Here is a 19,229-nt window from a genome sequence, read left to right as displayed (position 1 = left end):
CTAAGTTGATTTTTCTCTCCATCCTAGCTATGACGGTAACACTACATTCTGCACTCACTCCTTTCCTTCTCTATGTACAGTATGCTTTATCTGTATAGTGCACAAGGAACAATACTTTTCACTGTATACTAATACATGTGACAAATCAAATCTCTCTCACTCGCATGAACACTCTCCCTTTCTCTCGCTCACACAAACATTCTCTCTTTCTCCCGCTCGCACAAATGCTCTTTTTCTCCTCCCCCCACCACCAGCCAGTGTCTTCTCTTCTCCCGTCCACCTCTCCAAAGTTCCCCAGGAGCCAATCTCCTCCCCCTGCCCAATTGTCACTCCCATCCCACTGGCTGACAACCACTCAGTCATAGATATATGCGACATGGAAACAGGCAGTTCAGCCCAACTCATTCATGCCAATCAGGTTTCCTAAACTGAACTAATCCCATTTGCCCGTGTTTGGCCCATATCCCTCTAAACCTTTCTTATCCATGTACCTGTCCAAATGTCTTTTAAGTGTTGTAATTTTACCCATCTCTACCACCTTCTCTGGCAGCTCATTCCATGTACATACTACCCTCTGTGTGAAAACGTTGCCCCTCAGGTTCCTTTTAAATCTTTCCTCTCTCACCTTAAACCTATGTCCTCTAGTTTTGGTCTGCCCTACCCTGAGGAAAAGACCTTGGCTATTCACCTTATCTATGCCACCCATGATTTTATAAACCTCTATAATGTCATCCCCTCATTCTCCTACGCTCCAGGGAAAAAAGTCCCAGCCTATCCAGCCTCTCCTGGTAATTCAAGTCACGGTAATATCCTTGTAAATCTTTTTTGCACCCTTTCCAGTTTAATAACATCCTTCCTATAGCAGGGCAACCAGAATTGTACGCAGTATTCCAAATGTGGCCTAACCAGTGTCTTGTACAGCTGTAACATAACGTCCCAACTCCTGTACTCAATGCTCTGACTGATGAAGGGAAATGCCTTCTTCACCACCCTGTGAAACCACTTTCAAGGAACTATGTACCTGCACCCCTAGTTCAACAACACTCCCCAGGGCCCTACCATTAACTGTATAAGTCCCGCCCTGGTTTGTCTTACTAAAAGGCAACACTTCGCATTTTTCTGAATTAAACTCCATCTGCTATTCCTCGGCCCATTGGCCCAGTTGATCAAAATCCCGTTGTAGTCTTAGATAACCTTCTTCACTGTCCACTGCACCACCAATTTTTTAAGTCATCTGCAAACTTACTAACCATGCCTCATTTGGACAAATGTGGGTTAATTAAGAAAAGCCAACATGGATTTCTTGAAAGGAAAAATGTGGTGAACGAACTTCTGGACTCTTTTGAAGAGGTAACAAAGTGGGATGATGAGGGCAATACTGTTGATGTCATGCGGGCTTCCAAAAGGCATTTGATATGGTGCCACATAACAGATGTTTGGGCAAAGTTATAGCTCATGGGAATTTAGCAACATGGATATAAAATAGCTGAGTGACAGGAAACGGAGAGTAGTGGTTGATGGATATTTTTTGGGTTAGAGTTTGAGGAGGATAGGGTAGAATTTCAAAATGGACATCGGTTGGTGGAATGGACAGACAGGTGGCAGATGAAGTTTGATGTGGAGAAATGCAAAGTGATTTATTTTGGTAGGAAGGACATGGAGAGACAATACAAAGTAATAGGTGAAGGGGATGCATAAATCCCCTGAGTGTATGTGTACATAAATCATTGAAGGTGGCAGGTCAGGTTGAGAGCACGGTTAATAAAGCATCCCAGTATCCTGGGTTTTATTAATAGGGGCATAGAATACAAGAGCAAGGAAATTATGTTGAACTTGTATAAGACACTAGTTTGAATCTCCGCTAGAGCATTGCATCCAGTTTGGGCTCCTCGCTTTAGGAAGGATGTGACGGCATTGGCGAGAATGCAGAAAATGGTTTCAGGAATGAGGAATTTCAGTTATGAAGGTAGATTGGAGAAGTTGAGACTGTTTTTCTTGGAGAAAGTAAGGCTGAGAGGAGATGTGATAGAAGTATTCATAATCATGAGGCACTTGGGCAGAATAGATATGGAGGTACAGTGAGTAATTCAGAAGGCTAGTAGTGTTGAGTGGCTTACTGATGATAATTTGAAGTTTTATTGCTTTCTTTGGCAATTTAACTTATAATTAACCCCACTGATCCAAAACGTTCATTGCCTCTTGTTGGTATGTGCCTTCCACGTTCTTTGAATGCTTTTCAATTCTCACGTGCAGACCTCTCTCCCATTCTTGTTCTCTGCTCTTTGATCTCGCATGTTTTAATGGTGTGCTTAGCTTTCTTATTCACAGAATCATAGAAATTTAAAGTGCAGAGGGAGCCAATTAAGCCTGTTGTACCTGTGCTGGCTCTTTCCAAGGACAGTCAGTCATACTTAGTTCCACATATCTGATCTTTGTCCTTAACCGTCTAAATTCCTTATCCTTAAGTGCCTGCTGCAACTCCCTTTTAAAAATTATTTATAGAAACAGTTTCCATCATCTTTTTAGATGGAGCATGTTAGATCCCAATAACTGAGTGAAGAAAAGCTCCTCATCCCTCCTCTGGATATTTTGCCAATTATTTTAACTCTATGACCTCTATGTTAATAGTAATTAACTCACACACCAGAGGGAATAATTTTTATCTTTACTCTCACAACATCTCAACCTCTATTAACCACTTTGTTGTTGTTGTTTATGTCAAGAAGAAGGGAGGAATTTTTCCAGTGTGAAACTATTTAGACCATGAGACAATAAGACATAGGAGTAGAATTAGTCCATTCTGCCCATTGAGTTTGCTCTGCCATTCAATCATGGCTGATAAGCTTTTAGACCCCATTCTCCTGCCTTTTCTCTGTAACCTTTGATCCCCTTACCAATCAATAACCTATCTATCTCTGTCTTCAATGTACTCAATGACCTGGCCTCCACAGCCTTCTGTGGCAATGAATTCCATAGATTCACCACCCTCTGGCTGAAGAAATTCCTCCTCATCTCTGTTCTGGAAACATCTTCCCCACGTCCACTCTGTCCAGGCCTTTCAGTATTCAGTAAGTTTCAATGAGATCCCCCCCCCTCATATTTGCACAGTATAGGCAGGAAGAGCATGACTGTTGCAATGCTCAAACTCTGAAAGGATTTACTGGTTGCACATTTAGAAAATCAGAATACAATGAAGCAGCGTCAACTTGGTTTTATGAATGAAAAATCATATTTGACAAATGAGGATGCAACAAGCAGGGTGGATAAAGGGGAACCAGTTGATATAGTCTATTTTGATTTCCAAAAGGCATTTAATAAGATGCCACATAAAAGGTTACTACACAAGCTAAGAGTTTTTAGAGGTAAAGATCGTCATAGTAGAGACTTGGCTAACCAGCAGGAAATCAAGTCGACGTTGATCGGTCAATTGGCAAACTGTAACTATTGGAGTGCCGCAAAGATCAATGCTGGGGCTTCAGATCTTTGCAATCTATGTTAATGATTTGGATGAAGGACCAAAGTATATTTGATGATGCAACAAAGGTAGAAAAGTGAGTTGTGAGATGGTCACAGAGTCTGCAAAGTGATATGGAAAGGTTAAGTGAGTGAGCACATGTTTGGCAAAGAGATATAATATGGAAAAATGTGAGTTTGTCCAATTTGTTGGGAATAATAGAAAAGCAGAATATTATTTAAATTGAGAAAGATTGCAGAATGCTGCAGTACAGACGGATCTGAGTGTCCTCTTGCATGAATTACAGAATGTCCACGTGAAGGTACAGTGAGTAATTCGGAAGGCTAGTAGTGTTGCCATTTATTGCAAGAGGGATGCAGTATAAAAATAACGAATGCTTACTACAACTGTGCTGAACATTGGTGAGACTGCACCTAGAATGCTGCATACCATTATTTAAGGAAGGACATACTTGCATGGGGGCAGTTCAGAGGGGGTCTCTAGGTTGTTTCCTGGGATGCAATGGTTGTCATATGCAATGGTTGAGCAGTTTTGCCTATGCCCAGTGGAATTGAAACAAAGAGAGATAATCTTATTTTTCTGAGGGGTCTCGACGGGGTCGATAGTGAGAGAATGTTTCCCTTTTGGGGGAATCTATAACTAGAGGCACCGTTTCAAAATAAGTGGCTTCCTATTTAAGGTGGAAATGGGGAATTTCTTCTCTGAGGTTGTTGATCTTTGGAATTTTCTACCTCTAGCGAGCAGTGGATGCTTGTTCATTGAATACTTTCAAGGTGAGTTAGACAGATTTTGAATGGGGGAGTGCGGTGGCAGCAGTGCAGACCGGATTGGAAAATGTACTTAAGGACACAGTCTGATCAGCCATTATCTTATTGAATGGTGTTGCAGGCTCAAGGGGCCAAATGGCCTACTCCTGCTCCTATTTCTTATGTACATTAGTTTTTTTACTTGTTTTTTGAGTTGCTGTCTTTATCTGGATGTCGAACGATATTCAAGGATTGAGGAAGGTATAACTTAGTAGCAAACTACTGTTCTTTGATGTAGACCATATTCTAAAATCACCAATTATGTCTTCCATGGGAATATATGGAAAATAGTGTCTGAAAGGTGATCCATCTTTTATGGGATAACACTGAATATGCCTCTGTGTACAAGGGCCTAATTGTGTTTTCCATTCTCTGCTAATTGATCCACAATGAGAATATTGATCACCATTGGGTACCATAGATCTGGTTACTGTCATGGGCCACTGGGGGAATCAAATGAGCATACACATTATGAGGCTTGCCCCAAATAGCAGGCATTTATAGAACAAACGTCTGCTCCAAGTTAGAGAATTTAAAATAATTTTCCATTTTTTTCCAAATTAGAGGGTAATATTGCTGTTGAAAGCACTTTTATACACACACTTGCCATCAATAATTCAACAGCAGAATATTTGGAGACCCTTGTAACACATGATTTTTTTTTTGTGGAATAATTTTAATAATGTGATTTTGTATATCTTTGTGGGTGCTTGCAACTTTAGGTCTATGGTTGCCCGAGAAATGCTCTAATGTATCAAATATAGCCTCTATAATAGAGTTGCCACTGTGTATCCTCTTTTTATGCCCATTCCTCCTTGAAGCCCTGATTGATCTCTTGAAATTATGCAATTGTAATGTTATTGTCAGACAAATTAGACACCAATCTTGGCATTTGTCCAGTTCCAGTGCAGAAGTTTTTGATGTTGATGCACCATTTTGGTAGTTACCAATAACCAGAGATAATGAACAGCATTTATTGCTCATCCCTAATTGTTCCTGGGAAGGTGGTGGTGAGCTGCCATTTTAAACCGTTGGATTCTGTACGGTGTGGCTACATCCAGTGTGCAGTTGGGGAAGGAGTTCTAGGATTTTGATCCAGCACCAGGGAAGGAATGGCAAGATAATTCGAAGTCAGGTGTGTGATTCGGAGGGAAAAGATGTCCATATTCCATGAATGACTTGGGGGGGAAAAAAAGGATGTTGGGACCTGCCAGCAGGTAGAATTGCTGCAAACTAGAACTTTCCAATGTTACATATCTTTGCTCGTAATTATTACAACTTTTCTGAGAATGTAATTAGAATGTTTATCTGTAGAATCTCTCCAGTCTTATCTCTGCAATTCCAGTACAAATTATACATACTAATCATACATATGTAATTTGAGTAAATTGCATAACATAATTTTGTGAATGTTACAATCCTATTAGGGACTGTTAACATTTAAAGGGAAATTTGAACTCAGTGATTTAATCAATAAAACTATGCCACAAGATTTAATGTTTTTAAACAAAACTAATACTTTATTGTATATAGAACAAATTAAACAAAGCAAATATGATCAAGTTAACACTACAACCTATGCCTTTAGGTTTACTTTCTTTCTTCCCCCAATAATTATCTTGTACGTTACAATATCTTAAAGTTATTTACTTCTGTATGGACCTCTGAAAACTACTTTTAATTTTCTTCAGTTCCAGCTCTCCTCAGAGGTAAAACTCTCATTTATCATCTCTTGATTGTGAATACTTTAATCCCTTATTCTGGTTTCTTTCTCAATACTTCCAATCTAATCTGCTGGTTGCCTTCTTTTGCCACAAGAGTCTTTGAGGACCACTGTAGGTTTTTCCACTAGCTTCAAACGAGGCAATTGTTTTCCCTCATGAAATGCAAACTGAAAACCCTACTCTCTATGAATGATGAAGTGCTCTTTCTCTGCTTACAGTGCAGACCTAACTTAACTGTCATTTACTTTGGCCACCTTCAAGCAGTGAGCTACAAACTACACAGGTTTGGTCCCAGCTGCATCTGGTTCTCAGCAAGCACAGTAAGAAGTCTCACAACACCAGGTTAAAGTCCAACAGGTTTATTTGGTAGCAAAAGCCACTAGCTTTCGGAACGCTGCCCCTTTGTCAGGTAAGTGGCGAAGGGGCTTACCTGACGAAGGAACAGTGCTCCGAAAGCTAGTGGCTTTTGCGACCAAATAAACCTGTTGGACTTTAACCTGGTGTTGTGAGACTTCTTACTGTGTTTACCCCAGTCCAACGCCGGCATCTCCACATCTTGGCAAACACCCAGATAAATTTAAACCAGAAATCTTCCTAAACTCCATCCATCTCCATGATGACATGGCAAGCTCTGGGATGCCCTCAAACGGACCTGTAAATAACCCTCATTTAATTTGTTTTCTTTGATCTGAAGAAAGAAATTCATTTTACAATTCTTTCTGGTTTACCAAATGCTTTTAAACGAATTCAGCTCTAACTGAACCGAACAAAATATTTCTCTTACTGCAGGATTGCAGACATCATGCCTCCAGTTCTTTAGCTGAGTAAGTCCACTTGCTGTTTTTTGATCTTGCTTTTCTGATGTTGACCTCTTAAGTCAGCAGGGCCCCAATCTTTTAACTGTAGTAATCTCCAAATGTTTGAATTGCATTCACCTCCAGTTGCTCACCAATTTCTAAACCAGATACCCTCATCAATTCCTATAAATGAAGGTTGTTTTGTGGCCAGGCCATGCGTTAAAGGGCTTTGAATGGCAGCTGCATGACTATGAATGGAAGAAGTGTGGTCCTTAACAGGCAAATGCTAATCACCAGGCCTCTGTTTGATACTGCCGTGAGAAGACCATCAGGAATTTGGAGCCTGGTGATCTTGCTGTCATTTTTCTTGCTCATAGGCAGGAGAGAAGAAGAAAAAAAGGTCAACAGCAGTGCTTGGCTCATCAAAGGCAAGAGCAGGACCATCAAGAGGAAAGAATGGCAGGCCTGCTTCGCACACAGAGGGTGAACCCCAGAGAGCCAACACTCGTAGGCATCTTGCTGGACCCAGGGTCTGCAGACTGTGCTTGACATACCTGCAGATGTCCAAAAAGCACTGTCACCGAAGACTACACATGTCCAGGGAACTGTCACTGCTGCAGGATTTGGTGCCACAGGGACTTGGAAGGCATTGACTGTCAGTGTCACTGAAAGTGACTGCGGTGCTCAATTATTACACCAGTGGCTCTGTCCAGAACTCCACAGGTGACCTCAGGGTGGCACAGTGGTTAGCACTGCTACCTCACAGTGCCAGGGACCCAGGTTCAATTCCCGGCTTGGGTCACTGCCTGTGTGGAGTTTGCACATTCTCCCGTGTCTACGTGGGGGTGCTCCGGTTTCTTCCCACAGTCCAAAAGATGTGCAGGTTTGGGTGAATTGACCATGCTAAATTCTCCCTCCGTGTACCCGAACAGACGCCAGAATGTGGCGACTGGGGGATTTTTATAGTAACTTCATTGCAGTGTGAATGTAAGCCTACTTGTGACTAATAAATAAACTTTTACTTTACTTTAAAACCTCTCTGGGATTTTGCAAGCTTCTGCATACAAATGCATCCAGAAGGTCAGACACAATCTTTGTGAGGGCTCATGCCTTTCAGCATTTTGACTGGGATCAGGGAAGCCAGGAAGCAAGATCAATGGGATTTGCGCAGGTGCAGGGTGCCTTTGACAGCACTCACATGGCACTCAGATCTCTGGGGCATCAAGCTGTCAACTACGTGAACCGCAAGGACATACAATCTCTGAATGTTCAGTTAGTTTGCGACCACACCAAACGCATATTCTGGGTGTGTATTCAATTCTCAGGGAGTGTACACAACTTCTATGTTCTCAGCTGCTCTCAGATCCCTGACATCTTTCATGGTGCACAGAGGCTGCAAGATTGGCTCCTTTGGGATGAGGGATACCCACTAAGCACTTGGCTGATGAAATCTGTGCAAAGGCCACAGAGTGCAGCAGAAGCAAGATACAATGAGGCTCATGATGGATAAAGAAAAGTGTAGTTCATGCAGTGAATTTCTTTATGGAATGCATCAAGTAATTTGTAGCAAGCAAATCAGCCATTTTAAGACGGAAGATAAATGGAAATAATTGGAGATAAGAAAATGTGCGGAGATGTCTTTCCAGGAAAAGTGATCAATAAATAGGTTTGCCTGTGAGCAGATGTTAATTACTTTTTGATGTACATTGCATATTGCTCACACAGAATTGCAGGTAACAGTTCCATTTGAAAGAATGTGGCTGTCCTTTGAAACATCATTTTATAATATTGTTGCTTAGTAATCAGTCATGAATTAGTGCCTTCATTGATGTTAGTTATATCTGTTTCTCTGGGCAGGATTCACTGAGCTTAAGGTTGGGGTGACTAAATTTTCTAATTTACCATAGAATCAACATCATATTGAACATCTTAAAGTGGAGCACTTGGACGTATGTTTGGTCAAAGGCATTTTCCTTGAATCAGATATGGTTCCAAAACTGAAGTTAGTAGACATTGTAGTGAAGAAGATGCTGCACTTAATGTATATATTCCTGGTACACAAGCTGTGTTTCAGTATTTTGTTTGGAGCTCCAGGACTGTAAGACATTTAATGACCTTGTTAATAAATGGTGCAAGATCCATCTGTTACTATGAATTTTATCTTTTCCAGTCAATGCATGCTTTTTGAAATGTTTGTAATGCAGCAGGTATTGCGCTACCTGCAGTGGAGAATTACTATGCTGAGCAGCTTGCTTATCAGAACTGCCAATCTCGGAACTGAGCCTGTCCAACTTGACCATTCAAGTACAAGGGCTCTCTTAAATAAGTTGCAGCCTGAAATACTCCCAGTTTCTGTGCAATTTGGTCACTGCCAAATAATTTTACTAATTTATCTTCCTGCATAGCATTTTTAAAATGATTCTAAGCAAACCTGTTTATTTTTGAGAGGATAGGAACCATGGGAGGATACCGAGTGTACTATTTAAATGTAATCTGTTTCAGGTTTTGGAAGTAGCTGAGCAAGTGGAAGATTTGCAGAAGAGATGGCCAGTGGCCTGGGGGAAGCTGGATGAAAATAGCATAGGAGTTGTGACGCCATATGCCAATCAAGCCATGCGAATCCGTGCAGAGATGCAGAAAAAGAAACTTAATGATGTCACTGTTGAACATGTCTTGAACATACAAGGTGAGTGACCTGAACATTTTTAGAAAATTTGCCGGAAGGTCTGGAAGCATCGGAGAAAGTGAAAACCGATTAACTTTGGAGACCCTTTGTCAAAACTATTGGCTTGTTTCTGCTCTGATGGTCACAGATCTTTTGAATATCATTGTATTTTCTCTTTTATTTCACATTTTGAAAATTTGCAGTTTTCTTTGTTAATTATCTATTTAACTTCATATAAGCACCGGACTAACAATCATTGTATATCATGAGTGTGCTGATGCAGTCAGGTTTATGCTGCTTGTTATTTAATATTTGTGTTTGTTGAAGTTATTAAAAATAACTTTTTGAAGTGCTGTGTAGAGGTGTGCATGAGAGTAAGTATCCCACAGAAGAACAATTCCATGTAATGTGCCTACTTGTAAGCAAAGATATTTGGTGTGTGATATATCATGAATATGGACACTGCACAATGGAATTATCCTAAATTTATAATAACTTCAAAAAGTTTGTTTCTTTCAATGCTGAGCAGTAACTGCCATTTTTAAAGATTATTCACAAATTAGAGAATGTAGTAAAATCCAACTTCCCAAGCTCTGATTCCATGTATAGCGAGTTCCTCCATTCTGCTGAGAAGGAATTGGACTGAGGCCTGTTGCTTCTCCATAGGGTGGCACAAAAAGTTGTTTAATGAATTACCTCCAGGTGCTCATTATTTCAAAACAACTGCATGGGCAGTACAGTGCAAGATGAAATAATTTCAAATGATTGCAGAATTAGTCAGATGAAACACAGTACGAATCAATGCCATGTATCATTCAGTTTCATCATATTTGTCACTATTTGAACAATATCCTTTTGCAACACCATTCTAGATTTATAATTCTACTTCCTATCTGATGTATGGAAAGCAAGCTGTAATTTGGTAGTTGGATAACTATGTCAGGAAATAACTTTTACTAAGACTGTGTTCAATTTTAAAAATTAAACATGATCAAAATAGGTGGCAGAATGGTTAGCACTGCTGCCTCACAGCGCGAGGGACGGGGTTCGATTCTCGCCTTTGATGACTGTATGTGGAGTTTGCACATTCTCCCCATGCCTGCATGGACTTCCTCCGGGCACTCCAGTTTCCTCCCACAGTCCAAAAATGTGCAGGTTGAGGTGGATTGGCCGTGTCAAATTAGTGTCCAAAGATGTGTAGGGTGGGTCGATGAATGCATGGGGTTATGGTTTGGGCAGAGGGCAGGGCTTGGGTGGGATGCTCTTTCAGAAAGTCGTTGCAGACTCGATGGACTGAATGGCCTCTTTCCGCAGTGTAGGGATTCTATGGTTCCATGTTTGGGAATAGCTGCCTCTTGGTTCTGTGAGGAAAGGAAGATGGCGAGCCATTTCTGTAAATTTGAAAAAAAAACTTTCATTTTCTCCTCTTTCGGAGATGCCAGTGTGGAACTTCTGTGTCATCTCTGGCTGTTACTTGGTTAAGTACCATTCTTCATGCACGAGCCCCGAGGCAATAAGCATGTGCAGTTTGTTGCGATGGGAGAACCATATTCAGGTGCAAGTGTTTTTATTCTCTCTGGCATGCACACAAATATATGTAATTTCCAGTTAGTCACTGGTATTGATCAAATGTTGAAACAGGAAGGAAAATGGAGTTAAGGCCACAATCAGATCAGCCATGATCTTATGAAATGGTAGATCAGGCTCAATGGGCCAAATGGCCTACTCCTATCCCTATTTCTTAAGATCTTATTGTGGTGGACTACAGTTGCACCTTTGTCCTGTCTGGACCACCGTTGTTGTGTTTGTCATGCCTGGACACACCCCCTTCCGGCTCCTCCCCTTGTCACCTAGTATAAAGATGGCTGTTTCCTCCCCCTTCTTCAGTTCGGGTCGGTTATCTGTTAGGATATGCTCCTGGTTCTGTAATGAATAAAAGCCTACAGTTGTATCGGCACACAAGTAGTCTTTTGCCTAATTGATAGCGCTTCACTTATGAATACTTTGCTAACTTTATTTTGAATGCTTCCTTTCCTTGGAAAACTGAGTATAGTCGTGTGCCTTTTACTGTTGTGTGAATTATGTGGTCAGACTGGGTATAAATGAACTATGCAAACTTTACCAAATGAACTGTTAAGTGAATGGAAAAGACACTAATCTGTGAAAATGAATAGGCTATGTTTTCCCACTGTTGTGACAGTGGACAAACAGTGAAAGACAAAATTGTATCGATTGATGCTTCTAACAAAATATGTTATAATAGTCCTCTTAAAATACTGCCTGACAACTTACAAGGGAGCTGCCACTCCCAATTTTGTTTTGTCTACTACTTGTACTGTAAAAGAAATGCTGAATCAATTATAATCAAATTGTCTCTTCAAGGTTATGATAGGTTAATGAGCATTTGTATTGGCCTGAAGCTAATTGCTGGCTATTGACGCATTCCAGATCTATAATGAGGTTGATTAACTTGTCAGTTACAAACAGTTGGATACAGTATGGTAATTACAAGACATCGTACCTTTTGATTTTGACATCCTGAGATCTGTTTCCATTCAAACATCTTAAGTTCAGATAATTTTACAGAATCGCACATAATCCTGAAAATTAATAGCACGGTAGCACAGAAAATTAATAACCGGCACGGTAGCACAGTGGTTAGCACTGCTGCTTCACAGCTCCAGGGTCCTGGGTTTGATTCCCGGCTCGGGTCACTTTCTGTGTGGAGTTTGCACATTCTCCTCGTGTCTGCGTGGGTTTCCTCCGGGTGCTCCGGTTTCCTCCCACAGTCCAAAGATGTGCGGGTTAGGTTGATTGGCCAGGTTAAAAAATTGCCCCTGAGAGTCCTGGGATGTGGAGGTTAGAGGGATTAGCAGGTAAAATATGTGGGGATAGGGCCTGGGTGGGATAGTGGTCGGTGCAGACTCGATGGGCCGAATGGCCTCCTTCTGCACTGTAGGGTTTCTATGATTCTATGATTCTATGATTATGCCAAACCATCAGTGTTGTTTGTATCATTGCCAAACCAGACAGTGGTGCAATCTGTCACAATACAGTCGTTGCATGACAGTCACTGCTCGGATGACTCCAGGTTGAATGACTTGATTGCTCTAATGTTGATGTAATGGCCACAGTAAACACCAAGCAAGTTGAGTTGCATAGCATGAAATAAATACAATGTTGATCAAGAGGTGTTGGGAATAACTCATCACCAGAGCATTTGTTAATTTATCCCAAATTTGAATGAGGTCAGAGAGATGAACCAAATCCAGGAATAACTCCCCAAATCTTCTCTCCATTCCTGATTGCACAAATTACTGTCAAACTTAACTCCATCAAGTATTTGCTCCTTTTAAGCAGGTTTTTAATTTTTTTTTACTCCATTCTTAAAGTTACAAAGCCAATGTGCAGAGTGGACTAGGCAAGTCCTTAATTCATCTCCTTGCTTGTTGCAAAAACCAATTCAAATTTAATCGAATTCATGGTCCCCACATGAGAGACAAATGAGATCCAAACTAACAAGAAAAGATATTGCACCCCACATTGGGCTTGATCCGATGCTCGAGTTTAGCCAGATTTTTGGAGATATCCCATATGCGTATTATGGTAAGCAGGAAGTTTTACTTTGTGTGATGTGGAGCATCGCACAAACTGAAATTATTTCCTAATAAGTGTATGCATATCTGACCAGGACTGATTGCCAGATGTGACATTTTACTTTGACCGTGATATATTATCTTCCTCCCTAGAGACGTATTATTTACCGTTACAGGATTGATGCTTTGCAACCAGTTGCGAGATATAGGTTATATGGAGGCCACTTTTCTCCATTGCCTGCTTCCCACCTCCCCCCCCCAACTCTGGTTACTATCTTGTAGGGCAGTATTGGAAATGTTGTGAGCTTGCTAATTGGTTCAACATAATGCTGAAACCAAGTTTGCACTATACTGTGTAGAATGTTGATTTACTTAATGATCGCGTTAACTGATTAATTGAATTTGAATGCAGCAAATTACTGGTGAAATTTCAGATCAAAGCATAAAATAAAACCCTCTTCTGTGGTATTAATGGACTTTTCCTCAACTTTAGAAATAAGCCCTACTCATCCACACTGGAAAAATATCAACATTTACTATCCTCAAAAATCTTGTCTGAACTAAGGCTTAGGTTATAGAAATGCAAGTTACTCACACTTCATATTATAACAAAGATTTGCCTATTAAGTGCCCTATATTATTACAGAAGATCTTCTGTTGTGGATCTCATGGTGAGTTTGATGCCCTGAAATGTCTGATGGACCTCCCTGGTGAACATTGGACAAAGATCCTGAGATCTGTGAACATAAGGGATAGTACAGGCCCCTAACAGCATTAAGTGTACAGAGTGGGAAAACTGAGAGGCCTTGGGATCTGGGGGTGGTGGTCATGGGTGAAAAAGCCTTTGAGAGGCAGGTCCAGACTGAGAGAGGAGGGTGATCAGAGTCTGGCTGTATTAGGTAGTTGATGGGGTCAGACATAAAAGTGAAAGAACTTCTGGCAGCTCATTGGGATAGAGGAGTCCAGGGGACATTCAATTGGTTCTTGGCCTTTTTTTAATATGTCACCTATTGATCTCACTCTAGTTAAATCTGTGATCTGCCTTCTCTTGTCCATTAAAAAACTTATTGCCTGTTGGCCATTACATTTACTGTTTTCCCTGTTGTCGGATGGTTTGTGTCTTTACTTTGCTGCCTTGATGCTGTGATTGACATGGGCAGTCAGAAGAAATCTAATAACAGCAATGTATCTTCTGGCACTGTTTAAATCACTTGGAAAATGAACTGAAATTTTCTTCATTTTTTCTACTCAGATAGCTAATACATTCTCAGTGAACTTTCCACCAATCCAAACCAACGATTGCGAAGCACAGGTGTTGTCTAAGTGAACACCTGTTCATAACAGAAAATGTGCGTTAGGAGCGACATAGTGGCACAGTGGTTAGCACTGTTAACTCACAGCACCACGATCTGGGTTCAATTCTGGCCTTGTGTGACTGACTGTGTGGAGTTTGCACCTTCTCCCGTGTCTGCGTGGGTTTCCTTCTGGAGTTCCAATTTCCCCTCTCAGCCCAAAGATGTGTAGGTTAGGTGGAATAGTCATGGTAAATGCGTTGGGTCACGGGGATCGGGGGAGGGGGGAATGTGGGTTTGGGTAAGATGCACTTTCGGATAGTCAGTACAGAATCAGTGGGCCAAATGGCGGCCTCGTCCACTGTAGAGTGTAATGACTCAGGAAGCCCGACTAGAAAGGAACGTAGTTTATTACAGAATGCAAAGTAAAACCACTATTTGCCTGGGACTGTCATTCAGCAGGCCCATTCCTGGACCTGCCTTATAAAAGGCTCAGGTAATGAGTTCCAGCTGGGCAGGCCACTACCTGTTACCAGGAGAACTCGTACTCAATAAGCCCCTCAGGGAGATCAATGAGTGATTCCCCGTGGACCTTGTAGGGGTTATTACGCAGGGATTTTATGGATTTTATTTCATATCTGAAATTTGCATAAAATAAAGCTTGGAGAAGTCATTTCCACTTTAGTGTGTGAATGCATACATTTATCTGCAAGATGATTGATATGTTGTCTTTGAGTATTGTGGTTGCATGTTTCTTTGTTATTTGGGCCATTGCGCAAATGCAAATGTGGTCAGTCATTGCTCATCTTGGCTTATGTATCAGTGGGATCCCTTTTCAATAATATTGAGTGAGTACTGCATTATTGGAGGTGCCGTATGTCTGTTGAGATCATAAGCTGATTGTTCAGTCACAAAAGTCTGCATAATGAAGGGCTGAATGGTCAATTCTCTTCCCTCTTTAAAGGGGGGTTCTGTTGCATCTGCTGTCATATAAATTATAGTTTTGCGTTTTCTAGAAAATAATCTGTAACAGCAGAATTGGTTAACAATGAGGTGCTTTGGCAACAATGCCCTATTGAATAATTTGCGTTTTAGATTGAGTCACAGAGATAAATCTAACTAACAATGGGGCTATGACCTGTAACATGACAATTTTTAGCTGCAGCTCATTGATATTCTGATCAGAGCACAACAATCTTGTCAAAAGCCAGTAACACGTATTCTTTATCTATAAATCTGAAAACCAAAAACTGCACTCTGTTTGAACTCCATGACCTTTAGTGCGAGAAATCTAGTTGTTTGTTTGCACTGCTTACCTTGCGATTTTTGTGCTAAACATGTAAAAAAAAATGTATTACCGATATTCCAACATTCTGTTCTGGTTCACCAAACCTTGCAAAGATTTTGTCAAGTTTTTCAGTGGTTTGTTCAGCTGTAATAGATCTCATAACCTCTGGTCACTTTGAGTGTGCATCAATTAAGACCATGTAACCCTCAAACGGACCAACAAAATCTATATGAAATTGTTGCATACGTCACTCCCAAATGTGTAAAGGAGACAATGGCAGTGTACTACTTATCTCTGTACAGGATTGACACTGTCCCACTTTTTCTTCAATCTGAGCACTCAGACCCAGCCACCAAAAATAACTGCAAATTCCTTCATCCGGGTTATATAACGATGTCCTTCATGTAGTTTTTCAAGAAGTCTTCCACACAGACGAGGAGGAGTGATCACTTGGATTCCCCACAATAGACACTCACTTTGGATGATCAACTCAAGCTTTCTTGACACATATATGGGCTGGGATTCTCCCAAAAAAATTCTAAGTGCTGAATTCACGTAAAAGCTGGAGTAAATCCTGCTTTTTTTTGAGAAGCTGTCACAGGCAAATGATCCACGAACGGAAAAATAAAGCATGTTAGCAAAACTACTTGGTGGCATCTGCTTAATAGATAAAGGTAATTGTGATAATGTATCAGCATGGTGCTCTGACTGACAATACTTTATATCATAGAAGTGTGCAGATAAGACCAGTTACCATCTTTGGAATCGGCTAGCAGCTAATGAAGGCCCTTTATACGGCCCAAAGATGGTAATTAAGGGTCGGTGATCAGGTAATAATGTGAAATGACAAATAATACTGAAACCCTCAAATACCAAAAATGATTCTCAATGCTTCTTTTTGTAGCTGAGCATAGGTTCAGCACTAATCAGATATGCAAAACGAAAGCAGTTGGTCATCTTCCAATGTCTTATTATGTGAAACTACTGCCTCTACTCCATAAGGTGAATGTCGCAAGCAAGCAGTAATGTGGCTTTGGATTAAAATGAATCAATACTTCACACTTCTGCAAAACATATTTAACATCCTTGTGTGCTTTCTCACATTCTGCTGTCCAATAATTTACTAAGTTAGGAACAAGTTTGTCATAATAATTTGCTAATCCTAGAAAGGAGCTCAATTATGTCACAATCATCAGACATGGTGCTTCTAAAATAACTTCCATCTTTTTAGCTGCCATATGTGGGCCTTTACTATCAATAACATGACCCAAATATTGGACTGATGTCTGGAAAAAGTCACACTTCTCTTTCTTGATACGCAGACCATGTGCTTGAAGAAATTCCAATGTTGCTCTTAAATTATTCAAGTGCTCTTATTCAGTGGACTCTGTAATTAGAATATCATCCAGATAACATTGTACACCAGAGAGACCACTTAAAATCTGATCCCTCAATCTTTGGAATAGAGCTGTTGTAGATGTTATTCCAAAAGACAGTCTTTTGTTACAAATAAGACCTTTATAAATAAAGATGGTAAACAATGGTTGAGATTCAACAGCTACATTCATCTGTAAATATGTTCATGAAAGATCGATCTTGCTGAATTTCTGCACACCTGATAACCCAGCAAACAAATCTTCAATTAAAGGAAGTGGATGTTGATCAGTGTATAACACTAGATTTATAGTTGTTTTTAAATCATCACAAATATGAATTGAACCATCTGGTTTCACGATAGGTATGATGGGAGTAACCCAGTCACTCATTGCAACTGGCTCTAACACACGAGTGTTAACAAGTCTTACTAATTCTTCTTTGACCTTAAGATAAATTGCATATGGCACCGCTCTTGCTTTGAGACTTTTGGTTGACTATTAGGTTTGTCTTGTGTCTATTCGAATATACTCTTGTATTTATCCAGAAGGTGCTGTCACTCTGTTTTGGCATTAACCAGTCTGTCGACAGCACTCCAGTTAAGCTTTATCTCCTCCAGCCATGATCTTCCAAATAGAACTGGAAATAGGGCCCACGTGGAGAGAGAACTTCATTGTTTGTCCATTCAACTCTACATTGACCATGATGTAACCTTTTAACAGCATCATCTCTTCCGTGAATGTCCTTGCAATCACGTCTGCTGGTCTTAAAGGAAGATGTCTCAGCTTTTGTTGCTATGTAATCTCAGGAATTAAATCAACCTCCATCCTAATAAATTCTCCACTTAACTTCAGAATCACCCAGAATCTGTGATTCACCTTGTATGGATCAGACGTTCAGTTGGAGCTGTCCATCATACCTTTAGACATTCTCTTCTTCACAGTGGAAATTGTTTTCTTTTCTTCCATGTGAATTCCTCCTGTAGAATGCGTGTGTGCGCGGAGAGAATCTGTGTGCGTGCATAGGGGAGCATGTGTGTGGGATTGGGGTGTGTGTGTGTGTGCGGGGGGTGGGGAGGGAAGTGTGTATGGAGGGATGCGAGTGTGAGAGGGGAATGTGTTGAGGGGCTGGGTATGTGTCTTGGGGATGTACGTGTGTGGGGGGGGGGGAAGAGTGTATGTGGGAGTGGAAGAGTGTGGGGGGATGTGTGGGGAGGAAAGAGTGTGTTGGGGGGGGAGAAGTGTGTGTGATTGTGAGAGAGGGTGAGAGTATGTGTATCTGGTCAGGGGGATGTGTGTGTGTGGAGGAGAGTTTTTGTGGGGGATTGAGTGTGGTTTAGGAAGGGAAGTGTGTGATAGGAGGAAGTGTAAGTGCCGTGAGGGTGAGTACATTTGTGTGTGGGGCGGGAGAGTGTGTGGGGGCTAGGGGTATGTGTGGCACAGAGGGGTGTGTATGTGAGAGGTGTGGTGGGGAGGGGGGGGGTGGAAATAAGTGTGGAGGGGCAAGAGGAAGTGTTTATGTGTGGGTGGCAGAGGAGGGGATGAGTGTGAGTGGGTGAGAGTGTATATGTGGCGGGAGGGGAGTGTGTGTGGGTGGGGTGGGGTCGGGGGAAAGCGTGTGTGTGGTGGTGGGGGGGAGAGGTGTGTGTGTGTGCGCGCATGTCACTTAGTCTCAGGATTTCCACTCACTCACTCCTACAACCAACCCACAATCACACCCACTCATACAGTAAGTCATTGAGCATTAAGGAATTGGGAGTGAGCCAGAATGTCCAACTCTGTCCCTCTCACAGTCTAATGGTGATGTTTATTAATTACTCTTTTTTAATTAATTTATTGCTTTGACATTGTTTATTTTTGAGCAAGTCATTTCTTCATAGCTTAGTTTAATTTGGAACTTTATGTTTAATATTGTGTCAAACCATATCTTTCCATAATTTGCTCATCGGCCACCTGAGTGGGAAGAAAATTGAGTTGTGGCCCCCGTTGGGTTGGACAAGCCTGCTTCACACTATAGCTAGCCACTGCTTCGGCTTTTATAAGTTTATATTCCGCATCCAAAAAAACTGAAATCCGAAATGCCATTGGGCCTGAGGGTTTTAGATAAAGGGTACTCGATCTGTATATTGAGATTTGATTGTACACCGTGATTAGCGTTCTACATCAGTGCTTTTAATCCAGGATTCAAAGTTGCCTGCTGCTGTTTGTTTTCT

The 19,229-nt window shown here is 41.1% G+C and overlaps 1 protein-coding gene across 1 annotated transcript in view; it reads left to right on the top strand.

Annotated features, from left to right (window-relative positions):
• The window catches only part of LOC144510644 (putative helicase with zinc finger domain), a 359,659-nt gene that overhangs the window by 159,464 nt on the left and 180,966 nt on the right, over window positions 1-19,229 (top strand). The window contains exon 20 of the mRNA XM_078240298.1: window positions 9,305-9,488. Within this exon, the coding sequence (XP_078096424.1) occupies window positions 9,305-9,488 (184 nt within the window). The remainder of the gene's footprint in view (window positions 1-9,304; window positions 9,489-19,229) is intronic.

The sequence above is a fragment of the Mustelus asterias genome, chromosome 23 (assembly GCF_964213995.1).
Source record: "Mustelus asterias chromosome 23, sMusAst1.hap1.1, whole genome shotgun sequence".
NCBI lineage: Eukaryota > Metazoa > Chordata > Chondrichthyes > Carcharhiniformes > Triakidae > Mustelus > Mustelus asterias.
This window is presented reverse-complemented; position numbering and strand designations above follow the sequence as displayed.